Source organism: Acinonyx jubatus, chromosome A3 (assembly GCF_027475565.1).
Source record: "Acinonyx jubatus isolate Ajub_Pintada_27869175 chromosome A3, VMU_Ajub_asm_v1.0, whole genome shotgun sequence".
Taxonomy (NCBI): domain Eukaryota; kingdom Metazoa; phylum Chordata; class Mammalia; order Carnivora; family Felidae; genus Acinonyx; species Acinonyx jubatus.
Genome location: NC_069388.1, coordinates 107,953,096 through 107,979,162, shown reverse-complemented (window position 1 = coordinate 107,979,162; position 26,067 = coordinate 107,953,096). Strand labels below are relative to the sequence as shown.

Below are 26,067 nucleotides of genomic sequence, written 5' to 3'. Positions count from 1 at the left end.
AGATCGTGACCTGGCTGAAGTCGGACGCTTAACCGACTGCACCACCCAGGCGCCCCAGGATTAGTAATTTTAAACATAAACAGGAAAGTAGGTACCATCCTGTCTTCCCCTACAGCTCCAGATGAGGGCAGAACAGTGGATTCCCAGACATTTTGAACTCACGAGTTTAGGAGACAGGGGGGCGCCTGAGTGGCTCAGTCGGGTAAGCATCTGACCTCGGCTCAGGTCATGATCTCATGGTTCCTGGCTTTGGGTTGGAGCCCCACGTGGGGCTCTGTGCTGAGAGCTCAGAGTCTGGAGCCTGTTTCGGATTCTGTGTCTACCTCTCTCTCTCTGCCCCTTCCCCGCTCGCTCTCTCTCTTTCTCTAAAAAAATTTATAAACATTAAAAAAAGAAGAGTTTAGGAGACAGAGCAGGGGAGTCTTCTGACTGCCTCCTTTACCTTCAGACCTTTGATCTCTGGGAAATACATCTATTTCAGTGTCCTTGTCCTGATTTTTCTGGGATCTATAGGTTACCGGGAGATGACTCAGGCAGGTTACACCCTGATCCTCACTGTGGAAAAAGAGAATGGTGACATAAATGTCCTGACAACATAGACTACATACCTACAGACAAAATTGAAATATTATTTTGTTTTTCTTTTCCCTAAGATTATCTTGATAACAGTGATCTTTGATATTACAAAGTAAATACAATTATATTTAGGTATTCCTTTTGGGAGCATGCACTGGGGAAGATGACTATGTAAAGAGCCACTGTGAACATTTTCGATCTCATTTATTATGGAGATTCACTCAAGCATATTCAGTTTGTGAGTATGACGATCTGTTGCCTATAAGGCAAGGCAACTACTTGTGAGAAAAGAGAAAAGATATAATGGGCTATTGTAAAGGAAATACTTTGAGGGTTCTAGTTCAGGCTTTGTACAGGGTTTGAGTCTCGGTTTTCTCATCTGTAAAGTGGGGTTAATACCTACCTCGTTGGTTATGAAGATCACATAAGGGGACATGGGAAGAGCCAGGCACCTAGGACAGTGCCTGGTACAGTAAATGTGGATTCCCTGTCCACCCCTTCCTGCAGAGCTGTGGGAAAACACTCCATAACCTCACAGGGTGTGATGAACTGTCCCTCCCCTTTCTATTCCCAGTTATGGCACTGGAGATCATAAAAACGCCTCTTCCCTGTCTCTTCCTTTCTTCCTTCCTCTCCAAGACAAGGAAGTGGCCGGCTCCCTTCCCTTCTTTCGGAAGCTTTCGCCTCCCAGGACAGCCCAGCCCCCGGGTTGCTAAGGTCGGGGGTTGGGGGTGGGGGGAGGAGAGCTGCGTCTCCGGCCTGCGCCGCGCAGTGGGGAGGCGGCAGGGAGGCGATGGGGAGGCGGGCGCAGTCGACCCAAGGGTGGAGAAGGGGGACGGCGAAGGACGCGCGTTCCCGGGCTCGTGACCGCCGGTGGCCCAGGGAGCCGGCGCCTGGACAGCCTCGGAGATGGCAGGCGGCGGGGACCGGCGCGCCGTGGGCACCCTCCACCTGCTGCTGCTGGCGGCTGCCCTGCCCCTGGCTGCCCGGGGGGTCAGCCGAGGCGCCGCAGACTGGACCCAGGAGAAGGTGAGCGGCTGCCGCTGCGCGACTGCACCTGGGCGGCTCGTGCCGCGCGCGCAGGGACCGGGGACCGGGCGACCACACTTTCGCGAGGGGGGTGGGGAGGCAGGCGGAGTCGCCGTCCGCGGCCCAGGCAGCCGTGCCCGCAACGGGCACCCGGAGGAATCGGAGCTCTGCGTCCTCGTCGGGGTGCCTCGCTGGCCTCGGGACTGCTTTGGAGAAGCCTCGGGAGCTGGGTGATGTCACCAGCCTCCCCTCGGCTGCGGTCTGATGCGGGTAGTGATAGGCACAGGAAGTGTGTCTAGCCGGCGGCGGCCGAGCGGGGAGGTGAGGGCGCATAGCCTCGCCGCCGCCCACTCGGGACCCGGGAGGCCAGCGGTCGCGGCGCTCGGCTGGCGCGGGGGTGCCCGGCGCGCCTGGGGGTGTGCCTACTGCTCCCCCACCGCTGCAGCCGCGGACGCCCTTGGGACGCTGGAGTTTCCGTGCAGTCTCGAGACAGACGCGTGTTACCGTTTGCTTTAGGTTTTTTAAGCGGAGCAGCTCTAACTGGAGACCAGCTTCACTTAAAAAAAATTTTTTTTTTCCCCTTAAGAGAGGCAATGCAATTGTCAGAGCAATGTATCTGGTTGTAGGTGGAAATTCATATAAGGAACTTAGGAGGCAAGCTTCCTCTGCGTGCAGTAAACAGGTTCAAAATTATTTCCTTTTCTTGTGTAACAGTTTTGAAATCATGAAATTGCTAGGGAATTATGCATATTTAACGATATCGGAGTAAAATGCCCTTAAAAATAGTAAGAAAAAGCAGTCCAGGGTTATAAACCTTGACCGCGTTGCTGAGCAGAACTTTTAAATGCTTACAGTATGCTTGTATTTGCTGGCACGTTGGGATTACAGGGCACACTGGCAACTGCACGGGCCCTGTGTGGTCACCCGTGGACTCGCACCCCGCCGCGTGCATGTGCATATGAATAGCCTGCTTGAGTTCTCTGGGTTATGCTTACTTAGCTTCACGGTTCAGACCCCACAATGTGCCCCGACCTACATGTGGAGACCACCAGCCACAGGGAACCTGGTGAGGATGTGGGAAGGCAAACTCAAGAATAACTGCATTATAAGAAAAAATTTCTGTGGGCGTTCAGAAGGAGTAAGGTCCCTTAAGGGACATTGAATTACACACTTAAATCCTTTCCTTCTTCACTTCATCCTGGGTACCTTCCTGATCAGAAATTGGGAAGGGGGCATTAATAACCGGAATGTGGAGCCACACCAACTGTGTTTTTCTGATACATCTGAATGGGTGAGTAAGTGAGATAGGGAGTATTTGAATGAGCTGTTCTTTGGGCATCATTTGTAGGCAGGGTGTATTTCTAGGGGGGAGAAGGTGTTGGATTCTGGACATGTTTAAAACTAACGAGACTAACTTTTGAGAAAAGTCTTTGAAAGGGTAAATCCCTTTTATGTTTATTTTAAGAAGCTTCTAAATACTGTTCTACTAGGAAACTGTATGCTTTCAAATGGTGTAAGCAAGGGCCTGGGTGGCTCAGTTAGTTAAGCGTCTGACTTCGGCTCAGGTCATGATCTCACCGCTCGTGAGTTCGAGCCCCGCGTGGGGCTCTGTGCTGACAGTTCAGAGCCTGAAGCCTGCTTCGGATTCTGTGTCTCCCTCTCTCTCTGCCCCTCCCCTGCTTACACTCTGTCTCTCTCTCTCAAAAATATAAATAAACATTAAAAAAAAAAAAGAGTACATTCAAATGGTGTGAGCAAATGACAAGATTAACCATGACGGTTCTGTTTCTGGTTCCTTCCTCCCTTACTCGGTAGGCCTACATAAAGTCCTTCAGATGTCCAGTACAGCTTGTGGCCTGGGAAGTGAGTTGGTCCATATTAAAACACATGCCTTCCTGCCATATGTGGCATTTAACTATTTTAATCACTGAGGTGTGCCCTTGGTACACTGGTCTGCCAAAAGGTGAGGTACAGTAAAGAAAACATTGATTCTGAAATCTGTTTCCTTTGCTTTGAAGTAAAGGCGTGTCTCTTTCAGTGGCATCTACTACATAAAACAGTTCAACCCTACTTGGTGGTTGAGTTCGGGGGACTGTGATTGGGTTGCTTGAAACCTGCAAACATTTTCCCATAGAGGCAGTAGTATAAATGGTTAGATTCTCAGGTGGGCCCACAGGTGTATATTTAGAGGCATTGACATCTGGGTTCCGGGACGCTCATGTATAACCATCTCACTTGAACCTCATAGTGCCCCTGGGAGGAGAGAAGTTTCATCCCCAATTTATAGGTGAGGACACTTGACTATGGCTACACCAGCGAACTGAAGAGCCTTCATCTTTCCTCTTCCACTCTCTTCTCCAAGGTAGATGAGTCCTGGCTGAGGGTACAGGGAACAGTGTCCAGGGAGTGAAGGACGGTGGGGCTGGTGGGAGGGTTGGGGGGACCAGAGGAAGAGCTTATTTCTCCTTTCCTGGGTCAGAGTGGATCCTAAATGGAATTCCAGAATAGATTGTTTCTTTCTGGAACCTTCTCTCCCTATTTAGCCCCTTTCCGGATCTCCCTCGTGGAGCTTAAAGGTTAATTATCTGGGGCTTGGGCCTTATTCCAAAACTACTTCTCTGGAATCCTGTCCCATCCTTGATCCCCAATCCTATTTCTTTGGTACAGACCCATTCCTTTGGTACAACTTTGTCAACTGACTGTTAAAAGGAATCTTGTTAAATCAGTCCTCCCTTAGGTGTGGAAGATGAATGGCTGTTAGGAAAGTTGCATTTTTTTTTTTTTTAAAGGAAGCTGTTAGTTAAAAAGTATGGCTTCTATTGAAGTCTCCCCATTATAAAGTTAACATGTGCTCATTTTAGAAAACGAGGAAAATACAGAAAAGTATACTAAAAAGAAAACTGTTGTGACCATAATCCCACATTTGGAGATGATTGCTGTTAACCGTTTTGATGTTTTTATTCCTAGTCTCTCTCTCTCTCGCTCATTCTCCCCTACCTCCTGTTTCTCCTTCCCTCTTTCTTTCTATAGATATATATCATATTTATATGTACACACATACACATGTATATATGTGTGTATTTTTATTTATAGAAATGGACAACAATTATATCAGTCTTGTAGGTTTTTGTGAGAATTGAGCTAGCCATCTAAAGTACTTAGCACAGTGCTGCCATGTGGTAAATGCTCAATAAACACTAATTATTTATTTTTAAAATAACACATGTGAATACTTATTTCTTACTAGGGATTATGCTCCATATATGGTTTTATATTTTAGTATGTCGCTTAAAAGTATGCGTGTTACCTTGAACCGATAAAACCCATTGAAAGCATCACTTGATAATTGCAAAATCATCAGCATTCCATAATTTGCCTATCCTTTTACTGTTGGACATTTAGGTTGTTTCCAAACTTTATCATAAAGTTGGGACTCCGTGCATTGGTAGAATCTTCCTTTATTATAACAAGGGTGACGTAGAAAATTTCAAGTCATATTGGATGTGGAGGGGCAGAGTTTTTGAAGCAAGGCAAGAGATGCAGGAGGGTTGGCCTCACCTAGGGGTTCTCCTCCATGGTCATCTCTGGCAAGCTGCTACTGCTGTCTTCAGTACTTCACACTTTTGCTTCTGGAGTCACACATATTCTGAGCGTTTAGGGTTCCCCTCTTCCATGGTTTTAAAAGTTCTTAGCCATTCTCCCATCTACCCTCCATGATTCTTAGGGAAGCAACAATGGAGACTCCAAGTCAGGGGACAGGGCGGTCAGTGATAGGCTGGGTGTTGGTAGGGGAAGAAAGACAAAATATGCCATTTTTTAGTTTCTACCTCCTGATAGGTGAGTACTCTGACATCCTTACAGATAGGTAAACCTTTCCTTGTCACAGCTAGTAAGCCAGGGTCCTGGGATTTGACTCTGAATTGTCGTTTCAAAGCCTACATTGCTTTTCTTTTAGCTAGAGGGCTCATTGCATTCAAAGAAGGCAGAACTTTACCTTATTCGGTTCTCAACTTCTCCACAACTGCATTTGTCATGCCGGGGGCTTCGGACACACTGGAAGGGTGTCTGTAAATGCTGGCTGGGTTGAATTTACTGGTAGACACAGGAGTTAACCTGAGCGCTGTCTGGGAGACACTCATATGGGATGGGAACTAGAATTGAAATCACTGGGCTTCTGTAATGATCTCTCTTTAATTCAATGGCTTGGGACCTCAGATCCCCCTGCAAGCTGGGCCAGCCCTACAAATTATGTAATTAAAAACCTCTTTGGCCTAGCATCATGTGATTAGCCTAGAGGAGATGTTTCAGGATATCTGGTTCACACTTTTTTAGCTGAAAGATTCTTGTCACCCAAAGCAGACTTATTGTCCTTTCTGCCTGGCTGAAAAGACAAAGCAGGGGCTGTAATAGAGACTCATTCCTCTGAGAATGCCTATACTAAAGAAAACTTGTCGATGTGCCTTTTAACTGAAATAATCCTAGACTAATTGGGGGTTTGCATTTAGCACTAAGCTCAACACTGTTTTTGCCTCATTTACTTTCCTCATGTCCAGCCCACACTTTCTGTCCAGGTTTCTCCTCTCTTTCCTTCCTCTGATCTCTGCAGAGATTTTTATGTTTATTGGGTTCTGAGAGAAGGGCTTAAGCATTTTTTGGTGCTGTTTCTCAACTATATTTCATGTAGGATATCTGCTACAGCTAGTGATGCTGGAGGGTTATTTATTTTGTTCCTGCTTTTCCTCAAATCTCTTAAGAACTCTCTAGAGTCTCCATAAACTGCCCATTTTAACATGAGCTTGATTTCCTCCCGCTGTGGACATGCAGTGAAGGACCTTGTCCACGGTGACCAGGTAGGCTCTGGGATAGAGTAATGGACACTAAACAGAAAAGGAGTCACTGGTCAGACAGCCTTCCCGACACAACAGTTCTTGGTTATCGCAGAGACTGCCCCGGGCCAAACCAACTCTAAAGCATCACAAGCATTGACTGTTAGAAATGTAAAAAGAGCAAAGACCACAAAACTTGAATCATAGCACTTCCTGGCCCTTTGCAGTAGGTAGCTTCTTGTTTTCCTGTTTTTATGATTGCTTGTACATTTAACTGACTTGATATGTATAATGCCCATTTTACACTATTATTCTATAAGCATCGTCTTAGTGAAGACAATTTGAGAGAGGTAGTTCCTCTGTCAATACCTTATTTGATGAGTTCACCCAATATTTCTTGAGTACTCAATATGCCCAGGGCACTGTGTGGCCCTGGGAAGACTAGAAAGTAAAGATAGTTCCCGCCCTCATGGAGCTGATATCCAATATGAAATCAGATGTTAAACAAGGAAACACACAAGAAAGGGGTCTCCAAATTATAACCTGAGTTAGGTGAAGAGAGAGGGAAGAGCCTGGAAGCCAGAAATCACCGCAGAGGCAAAAGCCTCAACAGGTCAGAGTCTCACACTGCTTTGGGACCTGGATGGTCCCAGGACCTGGATGGAGGCCAGGGTGACTGAAGCATGGTGCCCTGGGGGCGAGTGGCCCTGCCTGGGGGCGGTGAGGCAGCAGGAGAGACCAGACAGGCTCCTGTTGGCCTGGTCAAGTAGTAATTAACCATAGAAACCATCCCACTCCTTGCCTCCAGGTTCTTCTTTGCCCTTTTCACATTTCTGTTTTGTCTGTTAGCTTCAGCTTTCTACTTCAAAGTGCTGAGAGTTAACATAAGGACTGAGATCCTGAACATACCAGGGAATTGAAAGGCTGAGGTGACAAATTTATGACGTATATTTAAAAATGTATTATCAGTAAACAAAGATAAACCTTAAGATGTTTGGGCACAGCATCCACATTTGGGAGTAACTGGAGGTTCATAGATGAGGCAGGGAGGCAGAGCAGAAGGGCATGGGAGGGGGAATCCATGGAACCCGGATCTTTTCATGGACTTACCTGGAGCTCTCCTATGACCTTGGGAAAATCATCTGCTCTCTAAGAAAAACTCAGTTTCCACTGACATAAATTCAGGAGGTTAGACTAGATCATCTCTAAGTGTCTTTCCAGCTCTAAATTCTGTACCTCTTTCATGTATGATAGAAGGTAATAGAATGAAAACTTATTGAATGTTTACTATGGTGGCTTATATATGTTAGCTCACGTAATTATAATTACTCTAGGAAGTAGGTGTTATTACCTCCACTTTACAGATGAGGAAATTGAGCCTTAATGAGGTTAAGTAACTCACCAGAATCACACCTTGTGAGTGGTGGGGGGCTGAGTTGAGAGGGTCTGTCTGAACCCACAGCCCACGTTCTCTGCATGATCACACTGGAGAGTAATGTTGAGACATAGCAAAGTATAGATGAGTATAAGTGATTGGCAATTAGCATTCTTTAATTCCAGAGTTTCTCACCAGCCACTTGGAGAGGAAATACCTACGTGATTACTGAGACATATTTAACCAACACTGGTGCCGGAAAGAACCGTGAAGAAGAAAAGGCTCCTTCAGTTTGTTTTGCATTCCGAAGAACTTAATATCCTATATGACCTTCATCATTCCCCTTAGGGCAGAAATCAGCTGATCAATCACTCACTTACCTAGGGGAGGAGTAACACATTCCATTACTGAGTGCCTGATAAACACGCAATGAATCGATGATTCATCATTACTAGTGTCACAAGAAAATACAGTGTGTGTGAGGTTATATCTGAAGTACAAATTTGAGGGGCACCTGTGTGGCTCAGTTGGTTGAGCGATCAACTCTTGATTTTGGCTCAGGTCATGATTCCAGGGTCGTGGGATGGAGCCCTGCATTGGGCTCTGTGCTGCCAGCACAGAGTCTGGTTGGGATTCTCCCTCTCCCTCTGCCCCTCCTCTGCTTTCACATTGAGTGTGTGTGTGTGTGTGTGTGTGTGCGCGCGCACCCTCTCTCTCTCTCAAAAAATATATGTATATACATTAAAAAAAAAGCAAATTTAATTTTTATGTTTATTTAGCTCTTTAAGGTTAATTCAGCTAATATATAAATGTTCCTATGAATGTGAGTGTTAATAGAATTTTAAAATAATTTTAAGGGAAGATAAAAAGTGTACTATTTAGCGGGTTATAGAATCATCAAACTCTGGCTGAAAGGAATTTCAATGATCATCTAGTTTAGAGCTCTACAACGAAAATATATAATGAGAAGTACATATGTAATTTTAGGTTTTCTTCTTTTTTAAGTTTATTTATTTATTTTGAGAGAATGAGAGGGAGGGGAAGGGCAGAGAGAGGGAGAGAGAGAGAATCCCAAGCAGGCTCTGCACTGTCAGCGTGGAGCCCGATGTGGGGCTCAAACCCACGAGGTGTGAGATCATGACCTGAGCTGAAACCAAGAGTTGGACGCTTAACTGACTGAGCCACCCAGGTGCCCCCATTTTCTTTTTAAAATAAGCTGCCAAAACAGTTAGTTTAACTTTCTAGATCTAATGGGCCAATTTGAAAGTTGAGTAGTTTAACTTACTTTATGGCATAAGACCTATCTCCTTAGTTTGAGATTCAAAAGAAATAGTTTTCTATTGCAAATGTCTCAGGATAAGTCCTGACCGTGTTATGAAATGATAGCCAGTTAAATGATGTTATTTAATCCTCAGAATTATCACCAACCAGCCATTTTGAATTCATCGTCTCTTCGACAAGTTGCAGAAGGCACCAGTATTTCAGCAATGTGGCAAAATGACTTACGACCGTTGCTGATAGAGCGATACCCGGGATCCCCTGGAAGCTATGCGGCTCGCCAGGTGAGGACGCAGCACACAAATCTGGAGGTTGCTGAACACTTTGCTTGCACGTGGGAGATAATATCATGTCCCAAGTTCTGAGTTGTCTGATATTCAGACCTGTCATCTCATCATAGCATCCACCAAAATAAGCAACTCAAAAAACCAAACAACTGAGAGTAAATGTCTGTTCTGAACTGAGTGATACATGTTCATCTAAATCAATTTAGGTGTGAAATCTCTGTTGGGGTACAACATGAGATAGGGTACTAAGTATTCAACTCTTGGTCATTTCTATAATACACCCCCAGGCACCCCAGCACGTTTTCTTGGACCCTAACCACCCAACGTCACTAGCCCTAAGCAGTTCTTAACTGACAGTTTCTGGCCAAGAGTGGGTTTACTGTCCTATGAGGCCTTCATTCCTCTTGGAAAATTGTATTCTCCCTGGAGGGCAAGTCAAGATCAGTTATAAGCTACTTTCTCCAGTGCAGTGTTTCTCAAACTTCTGATTCTGATCCATGTTAAAAAAAAATAGCAAAGTTAAAAAAACTTACATTTTGTGCACACAAGTATAAAAATAGATTTAACTGACACCAAAGTTTCATGAAAAAAAACCCGCACTCTTATTACCTGCATTACCTGTGATTTGCTCTGATATCGTTAATTCTACTTTACTAGTTTGTTCTGTATTGTTTTTTTTTAATACTGGTCATGACCCAGTAAACTGATTTTGAGATTCACTGATTTTACCATTGCAGTTTGAAAGACACTGCTATGGAGGGTAAATTATACCATAGCTGGGCTAGACCTTGTGTCTCTGCCTCCTTAGTGCCAGTCTTCCTAAGTAATCTGATATCCCACCTCTGAATGAATGTTTTTCAAAATAGCCCCATTTCAAGGGGCAGCTCAGGAAAGAATGGGGAGAGACTGACCCCCCAAATCCTCCTCTGAGAGTACTCCACCTGCCTAACTCTCCAGGCAAAAGACCTTGGCACCCCACTTCTGTGATAGAGTGACACCTGCAAGGTCCAGCAACACAGCCGTTGGGCTCATCCCTTGTACCCAGTATATGACTCTGCCTCTAACATCCAACCCAGATAGCCATTGTCTGCTGCCCCATTAGGCACCTGTCTTCCAACCAAGCACCTGTTTCTCCTAAGGAATTAGATGGTGGAGACCCAAAGAGCGCCTTAGTTCTTTCTAACCTTTAGGCGGGGCGAGGTATAATAATGATGATGGCTGACTTTCATGGAGCACTGTTTTTTGAAGTCAGGTACTTTATGGAGTTCTTCGCATGGACTTTTGCATTCAGTCCTCACAACCATGCTGTCGTGTGGGTACTATTATTATCCTAGTGCTACAGATCAAAAGGCCTGAGGTTTAGGTATATGAGTTAACTTGTTCAAGGTTATAAACATAATAGTGATGAGACCAGAATTTGGACCCAAATCAGCTTGACTTCACAATCCTATCACTGAAAAGCGGTGGCTGGGGGGAACCAGTGTGTGCTCATAAATGTCTCCAGCTCTGGCTCTTCTCTTGCCTAAGTTGGAGAGTGAGATACATACCTCTCATTTCAATGATATTCCTGGATTTCATCTCCCAAGTATTTTCTTTTTTTCTTAAGTTTATTTTTTATTTATGTTGAGAGAGAGCAAGTACAAGCCAGGGAGGGGCAGAGAGAGAGAGAGAGAGAGGGAGAGAGAGAGAATCCCAAGCAGGTTCCATGCTGTCCACGCAGAGCCTGATGTGGGGCTCGATCTCACAAATCATGAGATCATAACCTGAGCTGAAATCAAGAATTGGAAGCTTAACCTACTGAGCTACCCAGGTGTCCTGAAAATCACTAGGATTGCTGTCTAAGCTGTGGAAAGAGAGGGGTTTCTACTTTAGATGATGAGGTGGGGACACTTGGGTGGCTCAGTCGGTTAAGAGTCTGACTTCAACTCAGTTTATGATCTCATAGTTTGTGGGCTCAAGCCCCGTGTTGGGCTCTGCAGAGCTGTGCTGCTTGGGATTCTCTCTCTCTCTCTCTCTCTCAAAATAAACTTAAAAAACTGAGGTGGGGTGCCTGGGTGTCTCAGTTGGTTAAGCATCCGACTTCAGATCAGGGCATGATATCCTAGCTCCTAGCCCCGATGCCCAACATTGGACTCCGTGCTGACATGAAGAGCCTCCTTGGGATTCTCTCTCTCTTCCTCTCTCTCTGCCCCTTCTCCACTCGAGTTCTCTCTCTCAAAATAAATAAAAAAAAAAGATGAGATAGATGACACTTGGGTTCTGATGAGGGAATTACACACTAATGCACTCAGTTTGACCTGTCACTCAGAACTAAATCCAAACAAGAATGGTGGAAAATCTGCTTTTTTCCTGAGGCCTTTTGGAGCATTGGATTCGATGTTTTATAATTTATGGCGTTTCAGGGTTGTAGCTAGAGAAGACTCTCAAATCTAAAGATACGTGGACTTGATAGAAAGTTGGTTATTGAACTGACCTGTGCAGTTGACGATAAAGATGTGCATTGCAATGGATTCTTTTTCAGAGAATAATATGAGAACGATGTCCCAGAGTCTCCATTTTTACTGCCTCTCATCATGGAGCCTAAAGACGCCTATTGGATTTTTAGAAGTTTTATTTTTTTAGGAGATAATTTATTTGTAGAATAAATAATAAGAAGGCATGAAATTTTGGGGGTTTTTTTGGTAATTTCTATCTGAGATAGGAATAAAAAAAATAACTAAAAAATCAGGATGATGAAATCTTCGTAGGGAGCAAGCCAGAAACTTTGTCTAAAAGAGGCAAGCTACAAACTGTGGGGTTAAAATCCCCTGTAGATGCACAGTACACGTGAGAAGTGGCAGCTGGCCTTCTTCAGCCCAAGGTGGGGCTGTCCCTGAGTGGAGGGCCCCGTGTGGAGAGCACTCAGCATGGAGCCTGGGAGACCAACATGTCTAAGAAGGAGGAGGTACCTGACGTCCCCCGTGTCAGGAATCAGCATCCTGAGAATGACATGTTTGTAGACTTGGGACAAACATCGTAGAATCTGCTTCCTCCAAACAAACCTGGGCTGCTAATGTTATTGTTTCTTGGAACCTGGAAATAAGAATTTAAGTGAAATTAAATTAGACCCAGGATCATTCACTACTGTTAAGCTACAATGCCTGGGGCCTTCCCTCCTGGAAGTAGAATGTCATATTTATGTCTGACTTTCTCTTCCTCTCTCACTCTCTCTCCTCGCCTCCACCTTTATCTCTGTATCCTTTTCTTTTTGGCTCTACTCAATGTCCGTCTATCTCTGTGTTCATCTCTCTCTCTCTATCCATCCATCTCTTTCTCTCTGTCTTTTTCTCCCTTCCCCGTCCAAAAAAGAAATCTAGAATAGTCCAAAATACAATCTATATTCTGAACTGCCCTTTGCACTCCTGGCAGGCCTGGGTTCTTGCTACTTAGTTTCAGGAAGCACTCCCTACCTGGTTTCAGGGCATTCTAGTGAGCAGAGCGGTGGTTTGGGGAGCCCACTCTAGAGAATTGCAGTGGGAACTTGCAGACTAAGCTTGAAAGCCAAAGGCACAACAAGGGATATTGGTGACCTAATGAGATTATGGAGCCAATACGATTGTTTATAAAGAAATTCGTTGCTAAGATAATTAAAAAAAATTTGCACTGAGTAAAAAAAGAAGATTCCTTCAGAGAGGACTCTTTTGGGGACACTTGCTGAGGCTTTTGTGGATTTTAGTGTCAACATAAGATAATCAGAAATTATGTCCCCAACTTATTTAGTAGTTGAGAAATGAGTTTGTGTGTGAGACTTCAGCTGAATGAAGCTAACAGATACATATTTTTAAATCTCAGTTCATTTCTGTAAGCATACAGGCTGCTATTGATTTGGAATCGTTCATCATCTGGATACCAGATGTTCTGGAATATACGCCTGTTTTTTGTTTTTTTTTTAAAGATGACCCCTTTATGGAAAAATTTCTCTTCCCTAAAGTCTGGGAATAACTTATTTTCATATTCTGTGGAAAGCCGATCTTGGATGCACAGTGATTTGTCTCGATTCAAGCTCCCCAAGCTTGATATCATATAATTTTATTGTTCTCATTGAGAATAACTTACTAGTTAGAATCAGACCATATTTAGTGATAGCCTACTGTGAGCAAAGCCCAGTATTAAGAATTGTGGATGAAAACAAAGTGAATGAGATATGAATGACGATTTCTTTTAATTATTTGAAAGGTTATTAATATTTCTTTTCATTATTTGGAAAGAGAACTTGTGAACTTGTAATACAAAAGGTAAGGGACTGTGTACACATGCCATTGTGGCCAAAGTCCGCATCACTGCAGAAAGCAGGGAATGAGTACCAGGGAACCGTTTGTTTATTTGGCTTTTACAGAATTGAATGGGGAATCAGTGTCCTCGTTCTGGTTTGGTTATTTTCCTGGAAGCTTCCTGCCACAGTTTTTCCAAAGCCTTTGCCTACGTGTCTTGTCACATTAGTTATGACAGGCCATACAAGAGTTGGGTAGGCTAGAAAATCTTGTATTTCCTTGGGGGTAGGGGAAAAAACAACCAAAAACCAAGCCTCGATTCTTTTCCAGTGATTATGAGTTATATGTTTGTCACCTCACGGTCCTTCCCTACTGGATATTCATGGTGCAACAAATTGCCAGTCCTGTTGATGGTTAGTTTGTCGTCTGACTTTTTTAAAAGATCCTTTAAGGCACACTTACAAAGATGTACACAGTATTTCAACATAAAATAAAATAAATGAAACCTAGTTGAGAAACATGAAGTGAAGGAGAAATGAAGGCAGGAAAGGGCGAATGGAACAGTAGTGACCTCCCCGTAACTTGCCACACCATGAAGTCTAGACTCTGAAGGAAGACACGGCCAGTCTCGGAAGTGGTGTTTCTTTTCCATCTGCTTCCGATCAGCCACTGTGTGATTCATTAGTTCCTAGGTGATGAGGAGAGATAGGAAAACAGATTCTTCTTTATGTTTACCGTTTGTAGTGGGGTCTGAACTCACCTTTGGTGCCGAGGAAAACTACTTGATGTGTCATTATGGTTCAGAGTTGTTTATTGATTCTTAAAGTGGGCGGGACCTCAGATATCCCCCAGAAATCCCCTTGTGGGACATTATACCATCAGAATCTTTTGTTAGCGTATATTACATTTTGAAGTATTTGCTGAACTTGGGGCACATGCTGTGCTCTTGGGACAAAAGAGTTACCATTTGCAGTTCTTGCTTTCAAAGAACTTAGGGTAGAAGTTGAGATCTGTAGGACCTCGGTGTATCTGACTTCTCAAAATGCCTTCTCAGCCTCCTAGAAGTATTGAAAGTGGACTTTAATACATACTGAACTGGTCTCTCTCCTGACATGTAGAAATGACCCCGATGGTATTGTTAAGTACCAGCAGGGGTCGGAATAATGTATAGATTCTATTCCTATAAAAACATGTACCCCTTTGCCAAATACGTGTTTGTGTACTAGTATATGTATATATAAACAATAAGGATGATGTGGAAGGATATACATCAGACTATTAACATCAGTTAATACCAATAGTGCGTTGGGATTGCTTGGCAGGGGTATGGTTAAAGGAGAGGGAGAGGGAGAGGGATAGCTTTTCTTTTAATCACCCTTGCTATTAACTCTATAACCACGTATTGCATTTTTAACTTGAAAGACATCACATAAATTTATATGTGTGTGTATATATATATATACATATATACATATGTATATATATATATATATATATATATACATATATATATATACAGTGAACCAATCGAAACTGTCTAGATCTGAAATTTTGGTTTTTGTTTTGATCAGCACATCATGCAGAGAATTCAAAGACTTCAAGCCGACTGGGTCTTGGAAATAGACACCTTCTTGAGTCAGACACCCTATGGGTACCGATCTTTCTCAAATATCATCAGCACCCTCAATCCCACCGCTAAACGACACCTGGTCCTCGCCTGTCACTACGACTCCAAGTATTTTCCCCCTTGGGACAACAGGGTGTTTGTGGGAGCCACTGACTCAGCAGTGCCATGCGCGATGTTGTTGGAACTTGCCCGGGCTTTAGACAAGCAACTCCTTTCCTTGAAGGTATTTGTTTCTGTCTCGAAGATTCTGGGAATAAAATGCAGAGTGAATTCTAGAATCCTTGGGGGAGTAAGAAGGCCATTTAGAAATGTAGACTTTCAGTACATTTTGTAATAATTTGTTGCAAAAAGACATGAGGTTGAATGAATATTAATTGGAAGATTACACTATTTGAAATGTCAACCATGGACGATAAACCTAGGATACATGACAGTGAATTTATTCAGTGGCACTTAATTGCTTAATTTTGCATGCACATTAAATTAAATGCAACATTTCTTTGCAAAAAATGAAGAGGGTGGATGGTTGGTACAGGCGTATGTATGAGAACTATGTTTATTTCTTCTTGTTCATGTAGCCATGAAACATCACAACCTCCTAATCTGAGAGGTGTGGCTCTTGAGTTGGGGGGAAAGGGTTGATTGAAAAGTGCTTCTGAAGTAGAGAGTGGGTTTTTCAGACATATCAAGATGAAAAACTTGGAGCAGAAATGCATTATTGTTATTATCTGTGAATCTCGGCTCAATTTTATGTAGCATAGCAGAGCTTTTGTACGTTCTCAGCTCAAAATACTTCTGGGACTCTCAGATGCTATTTCAGTCTCTGTGTTCTGAAGGGTGCATTGGAAAAAAGTGCTAACCTAGATGAAGACATATTGTTCAGATATCACTCATAACCAAGTAAACACAACAAAGCGAAAACAAAAAACTTTGATCACAGGCAGCAAATGCATTTTTCTCCCTCAGAGTTTTATGAAGGGGCCAGCCTTTGCTACAATGGGAGTAAAGAAATAAAAGGTTTATCTTGTAATGGAAGGAATAGAGATATTTGGTTCTGTTTTTTTTTTTTTTTTTTTTTTTTTTTTGCTGGATATGCTGAACTTGAAAGCAAGAATTGTTTGTAACCTCTCAGTATCCTTTTCACTATTTTTTTTTTAGTTTGTTTTGTTTTGTTTCCTGAACCTTCTATAATGTCTTTGTCCCATCCTCTGTCCTGCTTTTAACTAGTACCCTTCCCCAGCAATTGGGTTGAGGGAGTTCAGAAGCTGATATCAAAGGTTAATTTTCCATGTTTACATTCTAAGGACATTAAATGAAAGGCACAGTCTATATAGTGGGTGTGTTTTCTCTGGAGCTCAGACCTGCTTATAGTGACCAGAAACAGAAAGGGCCAAATAGGTTGTTAGGTGGACATCCTCATTAAAACACACACAGACACACACACACATTCTCTCTCCTTTTTTTTTTTTTAAAGTTTATTCATTTTTTCAGAGACAGAGACAGAGCACGAGTAGGGGAGGGGCAGGGAGAGAGGGAAACACAGAATCCGAAGCAGGCTCCAGGCTCTGAGCTGTCAGCACAGAGCCCGACGCGGGGCTTGAACTCACGAACCGTGAGATCGTGACCTGCGCCGAAGTCGGATGCTTAACCGACCGAGCCACCCAGGCGCTCCACACATTCTCTTAATTATTCTTTCTCATAGAAGTAACAGTGATGTGGGCATTTAAAAAAAAATGGATCACGTTTGATGGAAACATGAAGAGTATCAGATTCATTTTTCCAGGGGTACTTTAACTAAATTTGTATTAAGGTGTTGTTGGAAGCTCTTCAGCTGTCATGGATTGGGTACGTGGGAGTGGAATGTGACCTGGTTGAGGATGGCAGAATAGTCTGGATTATTGTTCCAACTGCATGCACCCCTCCAGGAATAAGATTACAGTTATGCATTCCCGTCTTTTCCCTTGTAACCCTGCTGTGCCTTCCCACTGTAGCAGGTGGTACGTTCTCATTCCTTGACTCCGGACGTGGTTATGTGACCTGTCCTGGCCAATGGGATACTAGTGGATGTGATACCAGCAGAGGCTGGGAATGAGCTTGCACAATTGGGTTTGCTGTCTCATGCCGTTGCCGCCACCATAAGGGCACGCCCTGGCTGGCCTGCCAGTCCCAGGGGGAGGGTATGACGTGTGGAGCCCAGCCAACCTTCATGACTGCATGGTGAGGCAGAACTTCTCCAACCAGCCTAGATCAATAGTCCTCCAGCTGACCTACAGACCTGGGAGGACACATGAGTGTTGTGTTAAGCCACTTGGGTTTGGGGTGGGTTTTTACACCCTCTTATTGTGGCATTAGCTGATACAACCTTGGATGGGGAAAGCCTGCAGATAATTCACCTGCTACGTTGACACTGGTAACTAGATTTATCACATTACCATGAAAGACTGAAAGACCCTCACAAACCAGATTTTCCTAGCTCCAAGGTGCTAGACTGAGTTACCAAAAGTGGAAGGCCACAGTTATTTTCCTGCTAATCCTGAAAAGAAGCAAAAAGAGCAAAGTGCCTCACAGGACTCAGAATCACTGTCTACACGGTCTACTCCTGTCTTAACGATCAGACGCTTGGAGGACGGAAAGTGAGTCGTTGCGCTGACCTCTGGAATCACTCAGCTGTTGAAATTTCAGGGAGGCATCTGAACCTTCAAGCCTGTAGAATATGAAAACTGCTTTTGTTTCTGCCCCGACATGAGCAGAATGTCTGTGGTACCGGGCAGTCTTATTCTGTGCTGGTGTTTCGTTATTATGCTGTTTGATTTGGAACTAGAACTTTGCAACCAGTTAGCAATATTAAAACAATTGCAATGACTAGCATACAAAGATAACTTAGTTTTCAGACGATAAAGACATTTTTTTCCATCTTAGGAAATCACCCTAAAACAATCAGGAAAATTCCATATTTGAAGAAACTAGGGAACATGTGTTAATGGGAACCACAATATGAAGACAGAAGGTAAATGGAGAATGACATACCCAAGTAGAGAGAAATCACAGCCTCCAGAGCGAGGAGGAAATGGAAAAGCCAGTGGTTCCCTGACAAAATCCTGGAGTGGCTCAGGGATCGGTGGAGATAGTGAGGCCGGGGGCTGGGGAGGGGAGTGTTTGTTAGTCTGCACAAGGACCAGTTGGTATATAGATTCCCACCCCATCTCTGGTAGATGGGTGAGTATGCCACCAGTAGCCTTGCAGGAGAGGACAGGATAATTTTTCTGGAGACACTGAACCAGGGGGGTTCTGGATGTGGGGACACCAGATGCAGAGGAGGATAGGAATGAAGTTTCCCATGGAAGTCAAGGAGATTAGGTGAAAGTCTGCACATTGAGCAGTGAGGTCCCCAGCCTTTCCCTGTTTTCAGCATGAGAAAGCCAGCACGCAGCTTATGCCCCTCAGAGAGCAAACCGGATGCTCCTTCTCTGGGGAGTGTGAACTACCTCATGAAAAAGACCCAAGATCTGGAGGTGCTCAGTGAAAAACACCCAACGGGGCACCAGATTGCCCTGCGCTGAAGCCAACCAGTCTGTCTCTGATCAGTGTTTTAGTACCTTATTCTCTGATATGAATGAACACAAAGGACGACCAGACATTTGAGGACAGTCTCCAGCATGAAAGAAAGAGTAGACCAATACGAACAATACGAAAAATGAACTCAGAGAAAATAGAGCGTAAGGAGCAGGAGGTAACTTAAAGGGACACTGTTTTAAATATCTTTAGAGAGATAAGAGGAGAAGTTATGTCCATTAAAGATTAGGGAGATGTCAGATTCAGTTCGGTCTGATGGGAGCATGTCCCCCAGTGCTGTACTGAGGTGCAGAGACCAAATGGTTGTGTATCTTTCTTCAGCGAGGTCTGGCTGTGTGCAGGCACAGAGTAGGCAGAGAGCTGGGCTAGAGGTTATATTTTTGCCGTGTGAGTTTGGCCAAGGCAGAGAGAGGCCAGGGAACTGAGCATGTATGCAAGGGAATGGTTAGAATGATTGGCTGTGGAATTTAAGGTGAATATGGAGGGAAGTGAGGACTTCATGGGAGTGAAGGACTGTGAACAGGTGAAGGATTCAATAGATCAGGGATTTCAGTGGGGCTGAAGGACTGTGGGGGTTAAGGTACCAGAAGGACTAATCTGAAAAGTGTGAGCAGACAGTGAAAGGTATAAAATCGATCAGAATCTTCCTGACCCTTCTAAGTTCTGCTTGAATCCTGGCTCATAAAGTCTTCCTTGACACCCCAGGGATCTGACCTGTCTTTCTATCCAGTTCCCACATAAGTTTTGGTGTTCCATTTGTGACCCTTGGCATGCATTGTCCATGTTGTTTTATCTTTCCTAACCCAGCTGAAGTGTAGACTCTTTCAAAAGAGAGGCTGTAATTATTATTCTTTGTGTCCCTGTTGCATTCCTAAGGTGCATCCTTGAGCCTAGATTCAATGAAAAAGTTGCAGACTCAGTTAAGGTGGGCAGCAAGGACAATGTGCAGTTGTTTCACACTGACGTGGAGTTTAGCATTTAGGTCATTCCTAAGGGAGTAGCCCTGGTTTAACACCCGCAGCAGGGAGGGGAGAGAAATGGGATTAGGCAGAGGCAGAAGTCAATCCACCATGCAGGTTCAACAACAGGCTCAGCCAACCTTGGGGAGCTCTGGAGGTGGAGTGGCCCCATAGAGCCGCCAGGACCTGCTTAGATCAGTCATTGGATATAGGACACCCCTATGGCTGAGGCAATCTCTAAAAGAACTAATAGCCGAAGACCTGTGGACAGCTCTCTTGGTAGCAGGGGCAACATATCCTTCTGGAAGGGAACTGGGTGGGTGTCTCTGTGTCTGCCATGACAGTTTCATAGTTTCTAGGTTCTCTAAGGAGTAAGAAAAAAATATAAGACTTCTATTTTCAGAGGGAGTAGGAGAAAGTGAGACTTACACGGGTGAAGACCATGGGGAATGGGATGACTTTTGGAGGCAAAGTGGTACAAAATACATTTTGGCATATTCTCACTTGCTTTGGTATCTTCCTTTTCTTCATGGCATATCTGTCTTTTTTGCCCAGTTAATAAGAACGTATGCTATTTTTTAAACCCTCACAGTATTTTTGCTACCTTTTTACTATTCTTTTTACCAGAATGTTTCAGACTCCAAGCCAGATCTCTCACTCCAGCTGATTTTCTTTGATGGGGAAGAGGCTTTTCTTCATTGGTCTCCTCGAGATTCTCTGTATGGATCTCGGCACTTAGCTCCCAAGATGGCATCGACACCGCACCCACCTGGAGCCAAAGACACCAACCAACTGCACGGCATGGTCAGTCCTGGGAATTTTCATGGCGCTGCAGCTGTGGGCTCTGTGTCAAAGCCAAACCTAAAGCCAATTAAAGACCTAAAAATGCCACGGCATTCTTGGAACAGAGCGTTCATTATAGAACATTCTTTGGCAGGCATTGGGCTTTTGAGGAATCCCAGAGCTACAAAGAATGATTCTGGGTTAGAAGTTACGTTTGACTGAGCTTAATTAAAATGACGTAAAAAATTAGATTAAGGAAACATCCCAGGTTCAGTTCGGTCCAATGGGAGCACATTCCCTGGTTCTGTATAGAGATGGTGAGAGCAAATCCCTTCTTTGAAGCTTCTCTACAAAGCCTGAGGAGGCTTGGGTCTTGGGAATTGGAGGGGGAGTGAGACATGGTATAGGGATGGGAGTGAAGAATTTCCTTGGTGGCTTCAAAGTGTTATAATGACTCCAAATGTGTAGGGGACATTGTGTTGGACGTGTCTGTTTTGGTGTAATATTGTTGCCATGGGGATGGAAACATTTGCGATGCTGCCTTAATATCCTGTTCTTATTATCAAGTAATTAGTGCAGCACACAGCCCCATTTTTATTCCATTTCTGGGCCCAAACCTCATTGCTAGTCCCTCACTCCACCTTTGAATTCTCTTCCTATCCTGATTCTCTTCCCATATTTGACCTTCACTCGGTCTTATGTCCTCACTAACCCCAGTTGGTAACTTCATGCTGCTCTTGAGACTTCTTGCTTCCCTGTGCTTTCATCCATCCCTGTGCTGTGAACTGAAAGTCTATTTCTAACTCCTTCCATTCATCCTTGTCCTTTGCCATATCACCGACCTTCACCCTGTAAGTCCAACTGGCCACATTCAGTGTCCTCTGTGGCTCTAACACATCATGTTGGCATTGTCTCCATCCTGTTATCTGTTGGCACCTTATAATGGGTCAGGGGAATATGGTTGGCACCTCGTTCATTCCTTTGGACCAAGTGGCTAAAAAGGGTTCAGAGGAGGAGGAGAGAGACCTGATTGATCAGTAGGAAGAACAAAGTTATTTATTTATGAGTCCAAATCTATGAATCCATAGTGATGGTGAAGACTATTTTCTTCCCTGGGGGCGGGGGGGAGGGGGGAGGGACCTCTTAGTAGCTTATCATGCTTTGTAAACATACTCTTATTTCAAACAAACCTATTTTCCCTCCAAGAATATATTTGATCATTATCCATAAGTTAATAGATCTTATGTCTATAGAATCATAAACTCTGCAAGTATTTATGTACTGTGGGTCAGGACCTGTGCTACGTATCTACCCACATGTTGTCTCACTGATATAAATCAGGAGTTCTTAATGTGGGAAGTAGTCTTCAGGGAGTCTTCAAGCCTGCTGATGTTTTATGGCTCAAATGAGAAACCCTGGGGCAATGATGGAGGCTTATCGTCAGGAGACGCCTTTAAAGACCAGCAAGTTTGAGCTTCTGGTTTGATGGAAAAGGAAATGGAGATCCAGAGACAGAAGGTCACAGAGCTCGTAGTCAAGAAGTTTTTCCAAGATGCTGCCTTGAGGAGTAAATAGTTACTACACAAGTGCTTTCCTATACGCAGCTGTAGCATTGCAGACTAAGGATATAAGGACTAATTGGAATGGAAGAGATGATCAGACAGGCTTGGAATCCTATTTGAAAATAAAGATAAATATTCTTTTTTAATCTGTAAAATGTTATGTAAATGTTCTCTTTCTAATGTTTCTTGAGTGATATCCTTCTGGGGTTACAGACACAAACAATCTACACTTTGCCATTTGTCTATATTGCATAAGCAAGATTTTTTAAAGTTCTTCAAAATAATTAGTTTACAATGTTATTAAACCTTTTGTTCATTTATACAGCTCTCTAGGTTATTCTCAATTGTTGAAGTGCAGTTAGTTTTGACTGTTTTTTTTTTTTTCTCCCATTGGTGGATCTGAAACGTGTTTTGGTGACAGTGATTAAACAATGTTATTTTCTCCCTTAGGATTTATTGGTCTTATTGGATTTAATTGGAGCTCCCAACCCAACATTTCCCAATTTTTTCCCAAACTCTGCCAGATGGTTTGATAGACTTGAAGCAATTGGTAAGCACCACTGTCACTAAAAGTCAACTTAGTTCCTTCCTACGCACCAAACTACATTTTAAAATTCAAAAGTTATGATTTAAATATGTGATTTGAAGATGTAATATACTTTGCTGGCTTTTTTTCTCGCTTTGTTGATTATTAGTTTATTGTTCCTATTTATCTTTTTTAGTAGGCTCCTTTATTTTCCTGCATGAGACTGCATTTGGAAATGGAAACATACAGTGCTACATTTAATATTTGCACATCCCTAGCAATGGTTTGAAACTATTTTCCCAGAGTCCTGTTTGCAGCATATGGAATGCATGTCTAGGGAAAACCAGTCAGCAAAACATGCTGGCTAATGATGAATGTTATGTCTTTATGATACCAAAAGATGTTCTTTAATTTTTCTTTCTCTTTTTTTTTTATCTCTGTCTTTGTCATCTTTTATTTCCTGCCTTATTCAGACACGATTTTCCTTTAAATCTAGAACAATCTCTATTTTCTAAGGAAGTAAGAGATCGGATGCAAGAGAAAGCCAAGATCCTTCAAAAGTCATTTTAGAGACAGGTTAGTGTCAATTAAACGAGAGTAGACTAGTCCAGACCAGGTCAAGCCAGGCCAGGCAAAGAAACAAAATATCTATAGCTCAAGACAGAGGCATAGGGCTTGAAGAAGGAAAAGGGGAATAGCTTCTTCCCTTCATACCTCCACTATCCCTTCCTACTCCATAACACATACACACACACACACACACACACACACACGCGCACACACACACACACACACACACACACACACCAATAAAAAAAAAAGGCAATTGGCCTCAGGGAGAGATGAAGTAGATGAGATAATATTGATAATTTTATGATAAAATTATAATTTTATGATAATTTTATGATAAAATCCAAGCCAGAAGGCCTGCTTTTGAGGCAAGTGCTTCAGACTAGGAATTCCTTAGGAACTGTATGGACTTCCTGGAGCAGGATAGAATTGTATTCTTTCTAAGCAGCGAGAAAAACACTGCCATCTCATTCATACTTTTGCTGTGAGTTCAAAATTTGCCAATATCCAAATCTAGAATATTATAAGAGAAACTTTGAACGGAGTCTCAGGTAAACCTATGTATCCCACCCCCACCCCCCATCCCCGCCCGCCGCCATTTTCCTCTGGTTTTCTCATTGTCTATTCCTCTCCATTGTCCTACTTGGTATCTACCTCTAAGGAGGTTCTCACCTGTAATGTTAGAGCCACGTGTGACTCTTCTCTCCTTGAACTACTACTGAACGTCCACACCCAAGTTCAGCCTAGATGTTTACTGTCATGGCTGTAGTTGTGCCCACTGCTGTAATTTGTTTAAAAAACGATGACCACATGTGCCAAGAGTTCAAAGTCCTTATGCATTCTGAGTATTGATCAGATAAGAACAGATAATCATCTGCTGTCTATCATCTGCAGAACAAGAACTCCACAAATTAGGTTTGCTCAAGGATCACTCGTGGGAGAGGTGGTATTTCCAGAATTACGGTTATGGAGGTGTGATTCAGGATGACCATATCCCATTTTTAAGAAGAGGTAATGTGTATACATGTGTGTGTGTGTGTGTGTGTACATGTGCGTGCATATATGCATTTTTTACTTATTTTATATTTATTGTCTTTTGTGTGTATTTGCAACAATCTAGAAGGATGAGGAGCCACTACATTTAATTTCTTGATAAATTAAATCATCTACTAAGTATCTTATGGTTTCTATTTTTTCATGAAAGTCATTCCAAATCCTTGAGCCTCCACCCTCATTCTAGAATATTTATAAAAGCTCATATTCCACTGACCTTGCCTTCTCATTCACAGAGTAAGACAATATTCTTACAGTTTGTGTACTCTGGTGTTTTTTGCTTAATAGAGAAGCAATATCCTTGATGTCGATGGTGGAAGTCTAAATCAACTCAAGGACTCTTGCCACGGCCTCCCAGTTGGTCTCTAGCTTTTGCTTTTGCTTCCCTATACTTTACATAGGAGCTAGAGTTATCTTTTAAAAATGTAAAGCAAATTTTGTTTCTTCCCTGCTTCCAAGCTCTGGTGGCTTGCCATCATGTAGAATAAGACCGAAAGTCTTTACCATGACCTACAAGGGCCTCCATTTTCTGACTCTGTTCTTCTCCAACATCTCTTTCTGCTTTTCTCTCTGATTATTGCTCTGATCCAGCCACGTTGTGTTCCTGCTGTTCCTCAAGCAGGCCAAGCACACTCCCACCTCAGGGCCTTTGCACTCGCGAATAGTGCCGCCTGGAATGCTCATCCCCAGATCTTTGCGCAGCTTGCTTTCTCCTTTGTTGCATGTCTCTAGTTAAAGGTTAGATTCTCAAAGAAGCCTTCCCTGACCTTAAATACATATTTCTTGGCCCAGCTGTCTGCCCCTCATTCTCTATTACCTTATCTTGTTTTATTATTCTTTAGAATCTTTATCATTTTCTAAAATTATTTTTATATTTGTTTCCTTGCTTCTTTCTTTACTGGAATGTAGGCTCCGTATGAGCAGGGCTTGGTCTTTTCACTGATGAAATCTCAATTCCTAGAATAGGGACTGGTACGTGGGAGGTGCTTTATAATTATTTACTGAATTAATGAACATTTGTTTAATGGCCAAATGACTTTGGAGTGAAAGGGTAAGGTACAAGGAGGTACACAGGAAATGATGGGTTATCAGCTGTCTTTACATGGTACAGAGCTCCCACTCAGACTTGCGCTTGAAGAATGATACTCTCTTCTTTACTCACTGGAAATAAGCACTTAATTACAAGTTGGTTCTTTCTTTTTAGGTGTTCCAGTTCTGCATCTGATACCATCACCTTTCCCTGAAGTCTGGCACACCATGGATGACAATGAAGAAAATTTGGATGAAACAACCGTTGACAATCTAAACAAAATCCTACAAGTCTTTGTGTTAGAGTATCTTCATTTGTAATTATCCTGTCTTAACTTTATGGTAATCGTATCTAGTTTCACATTCAGAAGTCAAAGCACAACCTAAAATATTCTTACTCCAGACAAATGCCATGTGGAACCTCCCATCCTATAGATTCATTCTGTAGGTGTCTTTGAATAGGTGATCAATAAACCCTAGATTTACATCATGTCCTAAATTGCACATTACTTTTCATTGAGAGATAAAGGAAGAAAAATGTTAGGAGAACAGAAAACAAGTATCTTTAAAAAACTCAGATAAGAAACTATGAAACTAAATCAGATTGATATATGTAGTATCATGGTCTTCTAAATAGTACTTAAATATGATGGTGATGTGAAACATGTAACCTTAGGTTTATGATTTTTTTCGATACTTGGGAATCTCTTGCTTATCATACAAAACAGAGATGTAGTTTGAAGACCTTCAGATTTCTTTGAGAA

The 26,067-nt window shown here is 43.0% G+C and overlaps 1 protein-coding gene across 1 annotated transcript; it reads left to right on the top strand.

The window, feature by feature from the left end:
• The first annotated feature begins 1,351 nt into the window (after nt 1-1,351).
• Nucleotides 1,352-25,793, top strand: QPCT (glutaminyl-peptide cyclotransferase). Its single transcript, XM_027033570.2, has 7 exons — nt 1,352-1,605; nt 9,222-9,368; nt 15,193-15,471; nt 20,408-20,584; nt 22,576-22,675; nt 24,116-24,232; nt 25,479-25,793. The coding sequence occupies exons 1-7, from the start codon at nt 1,486-1,488 to the stop codon at nt 25,622-25,624; spliced, it is 1,086 nt and encodes a 361-aa protein (XP_026889371.1). The 5' UTR covers nt 1,352-1,485; the 3' UTR covers nt 25,625-25,793.
• The last annotated feature ends 274 nt before the right edge of the window (nt 25,794-26,067 follow it).